Below are 13,196 nucleotides of genomic sequence, written 5' to 3'. Positions count from 1 at the left end.
CTGCTGCTGGACGGCACAGGGGGCGGAGCCTCATGAGCTCTCACACAGTCTCTCAGGACAATTTCATCTCACGGAATGATGATAATATCAGAAACTCTCAGTAACGGTGATCAGTTTGAGTCGGACAATAATGCCTACAGAGTCAGAGTGCTGTATAGAGATGAAACAGGTATAGTTTAGTAGTTTAATTACAGTTAAACTTATTTGTCATCTGCTTGTATGTATCCACTATTAATAGCCTACAAGTCTGCTGTTTCGGACCAGGTCCGAATGATGATCAAACATATACTGATGAGTTTAATAAAGTTTATTGTACATCACACAAAAGATGAAGCGTCAGTTTTACTTTAGAAAATCACCGTAAGAGTTGAATAAACACATAAGTTATAAGAAGTGCGCAAGTACATAAACGAATTTCGGTAGAGTTGAGGGAGCATTTTCTTTAAAAACAAAATAATTCCACTTCATCTTCAGCGGCTGCCTCAGATTTCGGGAGTAAATAGAGAGAGCTATGTGGAATAATACATCCAGCCACACAACACCTACAACGCTTGGGAGACATTCTCGTCAGTGCAGCAGCTGTGGACTCGATCAGGGCGGGTCTATGTTAGAACGGCAGTGTCTGTCAACGCTCATGGGCGGGGCCTGTTTTAGTGACGTCACTAAAACAGCATTCTGAAAACAGGTCGTTGGGAGACACTGCTGATGATTTATGGGGATTAATAAAAAAGAAGTGAGTGGATTTTTATCACTCTTGGGTGGTTGTTTACACACACTGCCAACACACATTTATGTCCAAACAGCATGCAAAAGTGAATTTTGCATAATACGGGCAGTACAAAAATGGCATTATATGACCCCTTTAACTGAAAAAAGACACCGTGTCGAAGTGTTCTCAAGCGCCTGCAACAAGACATTTTCAGTGGAACGCTGGCATTTTCAGCTGGCTAAAACGCTTTGGTGGACACACAGCCTAACAAACTCACACAGAAACATGCAGCTTGTCATAACAAATGAAAATAGTGTGTTTTAAAATCGGCTAAAAAAATTCAAACATGTTTGATGTCTTCCTACTAAATAGAATCATAGTCTGAAAAAAAAGGAAATCTGTGCCCATCATACTGTATACTGTACTACACGATTTTTTTCAGAAATCTGTCAGCTCCGAAGGCCTAAAATCTGCAGACTGGTTCTGACTTTCGGTAACTAGTGTTGACGCGTCTAGACTACAAATAGTAGCAAAAAAATGCAAAAGTTGTGTAGTGGCTTGGCTCCTTTCAGTGCAGCTGCCCTGCCGCAAAGTTTGCTAGCATTTCACTTTACAATCTGTTAAACAATTTCACATTTTCAGATGCAATGTGAAATGAATAATTTACACTTCACTAATATTACAACTTTATATATTCAACTGGTTCCAAAAGTCTGTCAGAACATTATTGTTACTCTGTGTCTTTACAGCAGGTGCCATGAACAGACAGATTTTTCAGATATGTGGTCAAATCACATTAACCCTCCTGCTGACGACTGTCCCAGTTGTTCAGAGCGATCCCGTCAAGTTGATCCCGTCAAGTTCGGAGGTGTACTATTGGGTCATTATCTCAAACTGCCCATTGTCTACAATGTCCGTTGTACAGTTTGCAGTGAGTCTCATTTTGCAATAGCTACTTCTCCACTTTCTTATGTTCCTTTACCAATGCTGGAGTTATCAGACCACATGAGCTTTTTGGAAAGAGTGAAGAATGCTTGGATGCACATCTTAACTGAAACACAAGTTGCTTTCATGATTGCTCCAACTTATAATCCACTTTGTGAACGGTTCATTGGCCCAGGAACATCCTACTTTACTTTACTTAAGGGCGCCGATCTGTGGCTCCATAGAGTTGATTTTATCTTTGAATTCCCGCGTCCCACTATGCCAAACATCGTCTAGATGGGAGGTTTTCAGTGCAAGCCATCAAAGCCTCTTCCACAAGATCTGGAGGACTTTGTGCAGAGCTCTGGGGAGCATGGTGTCATCATCATGTCTCTGGGCACTCTCATTGGTCAGCTTCCTGATGATGTGGCAGAGGCAGTTGCTGAAGCTTTTGCAGAACTTCCACAGAAGATCATCTGGAGGTACAAAGGAAAGAGACCATCCGCACTAGGGAACAACACCTAAATGATGAACTGGATGCCTCAGAATGATCTTCTGGGTCATCCTAAGACCAGAGCCTTTGTGGCACATGGAGGAACCAATGGAATTCAAGAAGCCATCTACCACGGGGTACCAATCATTGGATTTGGGCTGATTTTTGACCAGCCTGATAATCTTTCTAAAATGAGAGTAAAGGGTGTAGCCAAGCAGGGCCGGCGATTGCTATAGGCGAACTAGGCGGTTGCCTAGGGCGACAAATGTGTTGGGGGCGCGGACGCATTCTAGTGTCGCCCTGTCTACTTCCCATATTAATCATAAAATTAGAACGAAACGCGAAATAAAACATGGTATTTCTGCTGCAGAATATGCATGAGAAAAACAAAAAACAAAAGTGAATGGTTTTTAATTAAATTGACACAATGTGTTTTTACTGAAAGAGTCTCAGTAGCTGTATTGTTTCTGTTAGACTATATTCAAACCTGATTTCAGTAAATAATCAGTTCCATATTTTAATTAAAATTACATTTTATATGGTGATTTTATAATTTTTTATTAATTCTAATCATATTTTTATGCATTACGCTATAAACTTTACTCACAGGTACAAACCTTGTACAAATATGTTATTTATTGTATGCAGTGTATCACCGCATTCATTGGTCAGATATTTCCTAATATTCACCATCTTGTGTCTCAGTTATCGACTGTATCGATCAAAGCTGAATTTTCAGCATCATTCCTCCAGTCTTCAGTGTCACATGATCCTTCAGAAATCATTCTATGTTGATTTGCTGCTCAATAAACATTTTTATTCTTATTATCAATGTTGAAAACAGTTGTGCTGCTTAAAGGGTTAGTTCACCCAAAAATAAAAATTCTGTCAGTAATTACTCACCCTCATGTTGTTCCAACCGCGTAAGACCTTCGTTCATCTTCGGAACACAAATTAAGATATTTTTGATTAAATCTGAGAGTTGTCTCACTCCTCCATAGGCTTTCAGAGGGTCCGAAACTTGCTGGCCCAGAAAAGTTATTAAAGAGATCGTTAATATAGTCCAAGTGACTCCAGTGGCTCAATCTTAAGTATATCAAGCGACGAGAATACTTTTTGTGCGCAAAAACAAACAAAAATAACGACTTTATTCCACTATTCATTTCCTTCTCTATGGGCCTCGTAGTGTTTTTGCGCTGCGCGTCTGTGTTGCACGTCATCACGCATCACACACATGACCGGCGTCGGCCAATAGTGAGCCTACGTGGTGACGTGTAACACAGACGCGCTACGCAAAAACACTACGTGAACCAACTAGAGGCCCAGAGAGGAGGAAATGAATAGTGGAATAAAGTCGTTATTTTTGTTTGTTTTTGCGCACAAAAAGTATTCTCGTCGCTTGATAAACTTAAGATTGAGCCACTGTAGTCACTTGGACAATATTAACGATCTCTTTAATAACTTTTCTGGGCCAGCAAGTTTCGGTCACCTAACAGCCTATGGAGGAGTGAGACATGGCTCAGATTTCATCAAAAATATCTTAATTTATGTTCCGAAGATGAACGAAAGTCTTACGCGGTTGGAACAACATGAGGGTGAGTAATTACTGACAAAATTTTCATTTTTGGGTGAACTAACCCTTTAATATGTCTTTGTGGAAACCATGATATATTTTTTAGGGTTATTTGATGAATAAAAAGTTTAAAAGAACAATTTATTTGAAATAGAAATCTTTGAAACATTATAAATGTTTTTACTGTCACTTTTGATCAATTTAATGCATCCTTGCTGAATAAAAGTATTAATTTCTTAAAATAAAAAATAAAAGTACTGACCCCAGATGTTTGAACAATTTATAGATTCCAATTATAGTGCAGTGTATTAATTAATAATATATTGTTCATTAAATTGGGTAGCCAGATCACAGAGCACAGAGCCTGTTGTCCCTTTCACATTATGTTGTGAGAGCAGAGTAAAAAGAAAAGGCCAACTACCCATAATCCAGCACTTGACAGAACAAAAAGAGCTCTTGTCACAAGAGTTCTTATTATATCAATGTCACTTTAAAATTTCAGAGCATTATTGTAAATTATAAAGCATAAAAACAGAGCATGACAGGAAATTTACCCAGTCCATCAAAGTAACGGATAAGAACGATTTGCAGTGCAACCACTGGCTTAGCCAGATCTATGGTGCGTTTAGCAGTCTTATAAACAGACATGATTGCAGCAAAAGTGTCTCCTAAAGTTGTTATAAAAGTATTGTTTTTTTTATTTTTTATGTTTTATCTGGACTTAACAATGTGCTAAATTGTTAAAATTCGAATATCTAAATAGTTGGGGATTTTATGGCTTTTACTTTTTGTTGCAACTTGACAAAATCTTTGTTTAAATAGATCACATGGCTGTGACTTTAGTTTTTCTTCTATTATTTTCATTGTGATAAATTTACTGAATGTAATATCCACTTCTTTGTTCTTACTGAATTAGAAAAAAAGAAACATGACTTCTACAACTGTACAAGCACAATAGTTAAGTAACTAAGCAAGTTCAATTGAAGTGGACTCTTTGCAGCCTAGTATGTCATCGCTTACAGTTAAAATATATACAGAAGAATGCATTTTTATATAAGCAACAAAAATAAATATTAACAACCTCGAATACAAAATAATGTAATTTTAAAAAAGTATTATTATTGTGAAAACTGTGTAAAACATCTGGCCAGAAAAATAGGTGATAAATTAACAACTTCTTCTTTCTTTTTTGTGGTACAGCTAAATTCTAGCTGTCCTTAAATGATGCACATATGCAACTAATTTTAAAATGTGCTTGTTCTCTTTTTTTGTGACAGGAACTATGAATGGACAGGTTTTTCAGGTGCTTGGGCCAATCATGTTAACCCTCCTGCTGACGACTGTCCCAGTTGTTCAGAGCGGGAAGGTTCTTGTCTTTCCTGTGGATGGCAGTCACTGGGTCAACATGAACATCTTGATTGAAGCACTTCATGCCAAAGGTCACAATGTTACAGTCATTCGGATGGCAGACAGCTGGTACATCAAAGAATTCTCTCCTCACTACACATCAATCAATCTCAAGTCTGAAGGAGGATTTAGTGAAGAATTCCTGGATATGTTTGTATCCAGACTTATGGAGATTCATAGGAAGGGTTCCACATGGGCTCGTCTGAAGCTGGAGATAGAGATGTGGGAAAGTTCTTTGAAGATGATGAAAACAGAAAGTGAGATGATAGTCAACATGTTTGAAGACAAGCAGCTGATGCAGTCTTTAAAAGAAGCCAAATATGATTTGATTCTTACAGATCCAGCCATGTTTGGAGGGGTCATATTGGGTCATTATCTCAAACTGCCCATTGTCTACAATGTCCGTTGGACATTGTATGATGAAGGTCATTTTGCAATAGCTCCTTCTCCACTTTCTTATATTCCTTTTCCAATGGTGGAGTTATCAGACCGCATGAGCTTTTTTCAAAGAGTGAAGAATGTAGTGATGTACATCATAACTGAAACACAAGGCGCTTTCCTGTTTGCTCCACATTATAATCCACTTTGTGAACGCTTCATTGGTCCCGGCATATCTTTCTTTTCTTTAATTCAGGGTGCTGATCTGTGGCTCCATAGAGTTGATTTTATCTTTGAATTCCCGCGTCCCACTATGCCAAACATCGTCTACATGGGAGGTTTTCAGTGCAAGCCATCAAAGCCTCTTCCACAAGACCTGGAGGACTTTGTGCAGAGCTCTGGGGAGCATGGTGTCATCATCATGTCTCTGGGCACTCTCATTGGTCAGCTTCCTGATGATGTGGCAGAGGCAGTTGCTGAAGCTTTTGCAGAACTTCCACAGAAGATCATCTGGAGGTACAAAGGAAAGAGACCATCTGCACTAGGGAACAACACCTTAATGATGGACTGGATGCCTCAGAATGATCTTCTGGGTCATCCTAAGACCAGAGCCTTTGTGGCACATGGAGGAACCAATGGAATTCAAGAAGCCATCTACCACGGTGTACCAATCATTGGATTTGGGCTGATTTTTGACCAGCCTGATAATCTTTCTAAAATGAGAGTAAAGGGTGTAGCCAAGAATGTAGACTTTGCCACAGTGGATAAGGACTCCTTCCTTAAAACTGTCAAAGAGGTCCTTTATGAGCCCTCTTATCAGGAGAACATGCAGAGGCTCTCAAGGCTTCACAAGGACGTCCCAGTGAAGCCTCTGGACAACGCCATCTTCTGGATTGAGTTTGTTATGAGGCACAAAGGTGCCGCTCACCTGCGCACAGACTCTTACAAAATGCCCTGGTACTCTTATCACTCTGTTGATGTCATTCTGTTCCTGCTTTCTGCTGTGTCACTCATAATCCTGATTATATATGCGGTTATCAAGTATTTCTGCTGCAGAATATGCATGAGAAAAACAAAAAACAAAAGTGAATGACTGTTGTTTCTTTTACTATTATTGTTATTATTATTATTATTATTTAATTTTTCTAAATTAAATGAATTCATCAATATATGTTTTTAATTTGGTGGGTTACACGCTACAAATCCTGTAACAAATCTGCACTTTGGAGGGTATGTGAAACCCTTTCTTTATACAATAATATATCTTTTGTAATAATATATCTTTTATATCAATAATATAAATTGGTACAGTTTGAATGCTTACATATCTCTTAGAATGAAGGCTTCATCAAGATACATATAATTTATACAAATCATTTTAAAAGCAATTAAAGGTTTTGGTTGTCTTGTCAGACCGTATAATATGTATTCTTATAAATATCTCTCAATCCAAAAAACACGCACACACACACGACGTACGTTTTGATATATTAGGAATTGCAGTTAAATAATAATAATCAATAGTCTTTTATTTTTTGTTGATTTGACTAAGCACATTTCTTTACAAGAGGGTTCCGATGTTGATTATACATCTTTAGGTGGATCCTAGCATAAACAAATTTTATGAACCTCTGCTCTTAGCAATTGGAGGTTCAAGGTTCCTTTATTGCAAAAGAACTGTATGCATGAAGCCAATAAAACCCAATGACATCCTTGTTAAAGGAACACGGCAACTTTTTGGGACTTAAGCTTATTCACCGTATCCCCCAGAGTTAGATAAGTCCAGACATACCTTTTTCATCTCTGTGCGTGCTGTAACTCTGTCTGACGCACCCACAGCTAGCCTAACAAAGACTGGAGGTAAATGGCTACAGCTAGCATACTGCTCCCAATAAGTGACAAAATAACACCAACATTTTCCAATTTACATGTTGTGATTTGTATAGTCACAGCGTGTACAAATAACAAGGTCACATGAGACACAACCTACTTCTGCGGAGTGATTTACTCCAACTCTGAGCGAACTCTCTGCTCCTCACCACGGGGCTTCTCAGGTGCTGCGAGCAAATCACTCCACCCAAGTAGCAGTGCTTCGCCTTCAGAGAATATAGTTCCCAGTATGTACACGGTTAGATGTCTGTGTCTCATGTGACCATGTTATTTGTACACGCTGTGACTATACAAATCACAACATGTAAATAGGAAAGTGTTGGCGTTATTTTGTCACTTATTGGGAGCAGTCAGGTCATTTATTTATTTTGAATTTTTTTTTACAGATCGGGCTTTGGTCGGACTCGGGCTCGTTTAGCTTTTCTCCTTTCATCGTGCCCATAATATACGTGCAGAGCGCAGGCTACTGTATGAAATATTGTTATATTGATAATATTATAAATATGCAAAGCAATATGCGAATACGCGAGTAACGCATTAGGTGACAGTTGACCATTCAGAGCATCAGTGAGAAGTTAGAGCGTGGGGAATTACTAAAAGTTCCCAATACTTCAGGAAAAGCTGCATTTTGAAAGAGTTTTGATTTGATTACCACAACAAACAATGAGCCTGAAGCCCTCAACAGTGGGTGCTATTCTTTTTCTTCACAACACTCGCGAATAAACAGTGTATGAGCCTACTCAGTTCAACGGATTTTTTTTCTTTATTATATTTTTATGATTATTTAACGTTAGCCAGTTGGCGAAGAGTTTTTTGAAACGTTGTTCTTCAGTAAAGTTACTTGACATCAAAAAAGGGTAGGCCGTAAATCTTTATGTACTGCTGGATCACATTTGGCTATATAATATTCTTTACTGCATGCTTATGCTTCTCTGTAATGGACAGTCTGTATTTATATTTGTGGGCATAATTGTCGGTGGTGGTAGTTATGTTTGAGGCCTATAATAAAATTTTACCTAGTAGCGTGTGTGTATGTGTGTGCGTCTAGCAGACAGTACGCGTTAGAGAGCGCACGTCAGAGAGAGCTTAAAGTGATATTGATGTTGGTTTTGGTTCGGGTTCGGGCTGAAAAATTGCAGACATTTTCAGGCTGGGGCCGGATTAGGGCTTGAACACCACGGGCCAGGTCTCGGTTAGGGCTGGATGTTTTGCCCCGTGCAGGGCTCTAGGCAGTATGCTAACTGGAGCCGTTTACCTCCAGTCTTTGTGCTAAGCTTGGCTAGCGGTGGGTGCGTCAGACAGAGTTACAGCACGCACAGAGATGAAAATGGTATGTATGGACTTATCTAACTCTGGGGGATACGGTGAATAAGCTAAAGTGCCAAAAAGTCGGTGTGTTCCTTTAATAATGGAAATCCATATGTTTTATTTTCATATTGTATTGAATATACAGTATTTATATTGGTTGTTGTACTCATGGAAGTAATATTTAAAGAGGTATACTAACAGCCCAAAAAACGAAAAGCTAGATAATCACGACACTCTTATTAATTAAAGGCCTTTATTGTCTCACAGCCATACAAAAAGTTACAATATCTATCCTACAAGTTTCAACATAAGCCTTCCTCATGGAGAGTCACATGACAGCTGATAGATGATGATGTGATTTACTAAATAAATAATATGGTATTACAATCACCTGTAGAAAGCTTGTGTGTTACTCTCTATCTATACCACAGGTGTCAAACTCAGTTCCTGGAGGGCCACAGCCCTACACAGTTTTGTTCCAACCCTGCTTCAACACACACACATCTGCAGTTTTCAAACAAGCCTGAAGGACTTGATTAGCTGATCAGGTGTGTTTAATTAGGGTTGAAGCTGGGCTGTGGCCCTCCAGTGCTGCGTTCCAGTCCACTTTTAGACACGCACTTGCAAACTTCCCTAAGCACTTCCCCTCGGGGGAATCCCTGCCGCCATTTTGAAGTGCGTTCCACTTCATGAAGTGGACGAGGGAAGTTTATATGGACAGACCCTCGTTCCCTCGATTTTGACCGAGGGAGCGAGTCTGCTTCAAATGTACACTTCAGGCACCTATATGTCCCACAATGCAACACGATTGTGACGTCACCGCATATCTCGTCTAATCACCACCACACAAACAACTCTATGATATATTAATTATAATTTTTTTTAAATTTAAAACAACCCAAACACACCTATAAACATTTGTATGCTGCATTAAACAAATTCTTAAAGGGAAAAAAATGTAAATAATAAATCAACTCCACAGCTGATTCCAAGTGATCAAGGGCTTAGGACGTTCCAGTTCAGCCCATTGCAGTTTCCGCCAGTAGTGGGCACTCGCAATGACGTACATCCGAGTGAACGAGACGAAGGGAAGTTAGCAAGTGAAGGGCATGACAATTTTGGACTGGAACGCAGCCCAGGAACTGAGTTTGACACCCCTGCTCTATACCATTGGTCATTGTTTAAGGTATACTAACTAGTTGAAAACTATACTTTTTTCGGTTTCAGACTTTGTTTTATTAATGCATTTGTAGATTGTTGAAAAGAAAGGGAAGTTTTTATTTTTAATTTTTTTTTTTGTTGTTGTTGTTAATGGGTTAGTCCAACGGAAATGTTGTCATCATTTACTCAACTTAATGTTGTGCCTAAACCCAAACTGTAAAGGGAGTTAGTTTGTACCAGAAACATAAATTTGAATAGTAACTCATTAACTATATTTGAAGGTAAATGCCCCTTGCCCATAAAAGATTGTTAAACGAACCTTCACTTACATATATAAATAGATGTTGACATGCATAGCAAGGACAAATGCTGTGATAGTTGGATGACTTGCACTCCATTCAACAACAGTTAACAGAAAGATTTTCCATTCTACACAATGATGGGTGAGCTTTTTATTTTTATATTGCTTTGTAATGTTTATATTGCTATGTAATATTTGAAGGTTTCCCTAAGCAAATAAATATGGGTCCTGTATATATTAGGCCTGTCTATAATGATTTTGTTGTTGTTGTTGTTGTTGTTGTTGTTGTTTCATGTTTTTTGTTTTTAGTTAATGCAATTAATTTAACATTTTATATGCTGAAGTTTGCCTCTAATTATTTCCTCTGTGCATTCAACATACAGTTCCTTTTTCTAAGCAAGAATACAAGAATCATATATTATGCAGTATTTGAACTATAATTTGAACTATACAGTACAATCTGGACCATTTTATTCGCAATTCTATCTTATTCTATCTTCTTTCTTTGCGACAGGAACTATGAATGGACAGGTTTTTCAGGTGCTTGGGCCAATCATTTTAACCATCCTGCTGACGACTGTCCCAGTTGTTCAGAGCGGGAAGGTTCTTGTCTTTCCTGTGGATGGCAGTCACTGGGTCAACATGAACATCTTGATTGAAGCACTTCATGCCAAAGGTCACAATGTTACAGTCATTCGGATGTCAAACAGCTGGTACATCAAAGAATTCTCTCCTCACTACACATCAATCAATCTCAAGTCTGAAGGAGGATTTAGTGAAGAATTCTTCAAAGTGTTTGCATCTAAACTACTGGGAATTCTCAGGGACGGTTCGATCTGGGCTCGTCTGAAGGTGGAGATAGAGATGTGGCAAAGTTTTTTAGAGATAATTGAAGTTGAAAACAAGATGATAGTCAACATGTTTGAAGACCAGCAGCTGATGCAGTCTTTAAAAGAAGCCAAATATGATTTGATTCTTACAGATCCGTCCATGGTCCCAGGTGTACTATTGGGTCATTATCTCAAACTGCCCATTGTCTACAATGTCCGTTGGACAGTTTACAGTGAGGCTCATTTTGCAATAGCTCCTTCTCCACTTTCTTATGTTCCTTTACCAATGCTGGAGTTATCAGACCGCATGAGTTTTTTGGAAAGAGTGAAGAATGTAGTAATGTACATCATAGCAGAAATGCAGATAGCTATCATGATAACTCCAACTTATAATGCACTTTGTGAACGGTTCATTGGCCCAGGAACATCCTACTTTCCTTTAATTCAGGGCGCCGATCTGTGGCTCCATAGAGTTGATTTTATCTTTGAATTCCCGCGTCCCACTATGCCAAACATCGTCTACATGGGAGGTTTTCAGTGCAAGCCATCAAAGCCTCTTCCACAAGATCTGGAGGACTTTGTGCAGAGCTCTGGGGAGCATGGTGTCATCATCATGTCTCTGGGCACTCTCATTGGTCAGCTTCCTGATGATGTGGCAGAGGCAGTCGCTGAAGCTTTTGCAGAACTTCCACAGAAGATCATCTGAAGGTACAAAGGAAAGAGACCATCCGCACTAGGGAACAACACCTTAATGATGGACTGGATGCCTCAGAATGATCTTCTGGGTCATCCTAAGACCAGAGCCTTTGTGGCACATGGAGGAACCAATGGAATTCAAGAAGCCATCTACCACGGTGTACCAATCATTGGATTTGGGCTGATTTTTGACCAGCCTGATAATCTTTCTAAAATGAGAGTAAAGGGTGTAGCCAAGAATGTAGACTTTGCCACAGTGGATAAGGACTCCTTCCTTAAAACTGTCAAAGAGGTCCTTTATGAGCCCTCTTATCGGGAGAACATGCAGAGGCTCTCAAGGCTTCACAAGGACGTCCCAGTGAAGCCTCTGGACAACGCCATCTTCTGGATTGAGTTTGTTATGAGGCACAAAGGTGCCGCTCACCTGCGCACAGACTCTTACAAAATGCCCTGGTACTCTTATCACTCTGTTGATGTCATTCTGTTCCTGCTTTCTGCTGTGTCACTCATAATCCTGACTATATATGCGGTTATCAAGTATTTCTGCTGCAGAATATGCATGACAAAAACAAAAAGCAAAAGTGAATAATTTTTAATTAAATTGACACAATGTGTTTTTACTTAAAGACATCTCAGTCTCAGTAGCTGTATTGTTTCTGTAGACTATATTCAAACCTGTTTTCAGTAAATAATCAGGTCGAGCTCTTAATTAAAATTACATTTTATATGGTGATTTTATACATTTTTATTAAAATTTACAATATATAAATTATTAGATATTTCTGCTACAGAATGAGAGAAACAAGCGACAATAATGAGGATGAAAATGTACTAGTGCACATCTATCTATCTCAGCTAATTTCCAAACATGCACCTAATAACAAGAATGCTTGGGGAAATATATTTGGGAAATAATGCATATTTTACCTGCTCAGTTAACCGTAGAATGTGCATTTTTACAGTATGTTATACCTTTTCTTTCCGAAAAGGCATTTTTTGGTCAATGGAAACCAATCAGCACATTTTGTTACTATGTTATTACTTTATTACTACTCATATAATAAACAAGTCTTATTCTGAATGACACAAGCAGTAGTGACAGATCCACTGGGGCAACCTGTGATTGTGATTATGTATTGCTCAAGAGCACAGTGGTGGTAGATGTCTCCAGTTTATGATTCACATCTTTGACCTTTGTGTTAGCAGCCAAAATTAGGATATAATTTTAGATCCCCTAAAGCAAGCGTTTCTAGTTCAAATATATCACTTCACTTGTTTGTGTTTTGTCAGTATAAAAGTGGTGGGATTTTTCATTACAGTTTTTCTCATTTGCATTGGCTCAGTTCTCACTGGCCAATTTACTGACTGAATTGAATTACAGTTTTTTACAATTGCTAGGACACATTTCTCAATACTAAGGGTACTTTTTCAAAACTCTTCACACAGTTCTTCTTACCAACTCAACTTGGCACAGTAATTAATTTCACATTCAAAATGCACTAAAGCTACCAAAGCACTTCATATAT

The 13,196-nt window shown here is 38.7% G+C and overlaps 1 protein-coding gene and 2 pseudogenes across 3 annotated transcripts; all 3 read left to right on the top strand.

The window, feature by feature from the left end:
* Positions 1-1,489: 1,489 nt before the first annotated feature.
* On the top strand, positions 1,490-2,362 carry LOC308688916 (UDP-glucuronosyltransferase 2A3-like; annotated as a pseudogene). The gene has a single exon. The product of its transcript is annotated as a UDP-glucuronosyltransferase 2A3-like (transcript).
* Positions 2,363-4,981: 2,619 nt separating this feature from the next.
* LOC308688333 (UDP-glucuronosyltransferase 2C1-like) lies at positions 4,982-6,577 on the top strand (the record flags this gene model as incomplete). The annotated part of the gene is made up of 1 exon (XM_081361330.1): positions 4,982-6,577. The coding sequence occupies one exon, from the start codon at positions 4,982-4,984 to the stop codon at positions 6,575-6,577; it is 1,596 nt and encodes a 531-aa protein (XP_081217456.1).
* A 4,086-nt stretch (positions 6,578-10,663) lies between these two features.
* On the top strand, positions 10,664-12,259 carry LOC308689013 (UDP-glucuronosyltransferase 2A3-like; annotated as a pseudogene). Its single transcript has one exon. The product of its transcript is annotated as a UDP-glucuronosyltransferase 2A3-like (transcript).
* Positions 12,260-13,196: the final 937 nt, after the last annotated feature.

Source organism: Scardinius erythrophthalmus (genome assembly GCF_964197995.2).
Source record: "Scardinius erythrophthalmus genome assembly, chromosome: 3".
Classification (NCBI taxonomy): Eukaryota; Metazoa; Chordata; class Actinopteri; order Cypriniformes; family Leuciscidae; genus Scardinius; species Scardinius erythrophthalmus.
Note: the sequence above shows the minus strand (reverse complement) of the source record. Positions and strands in the feature narration are given on the sequence as shown.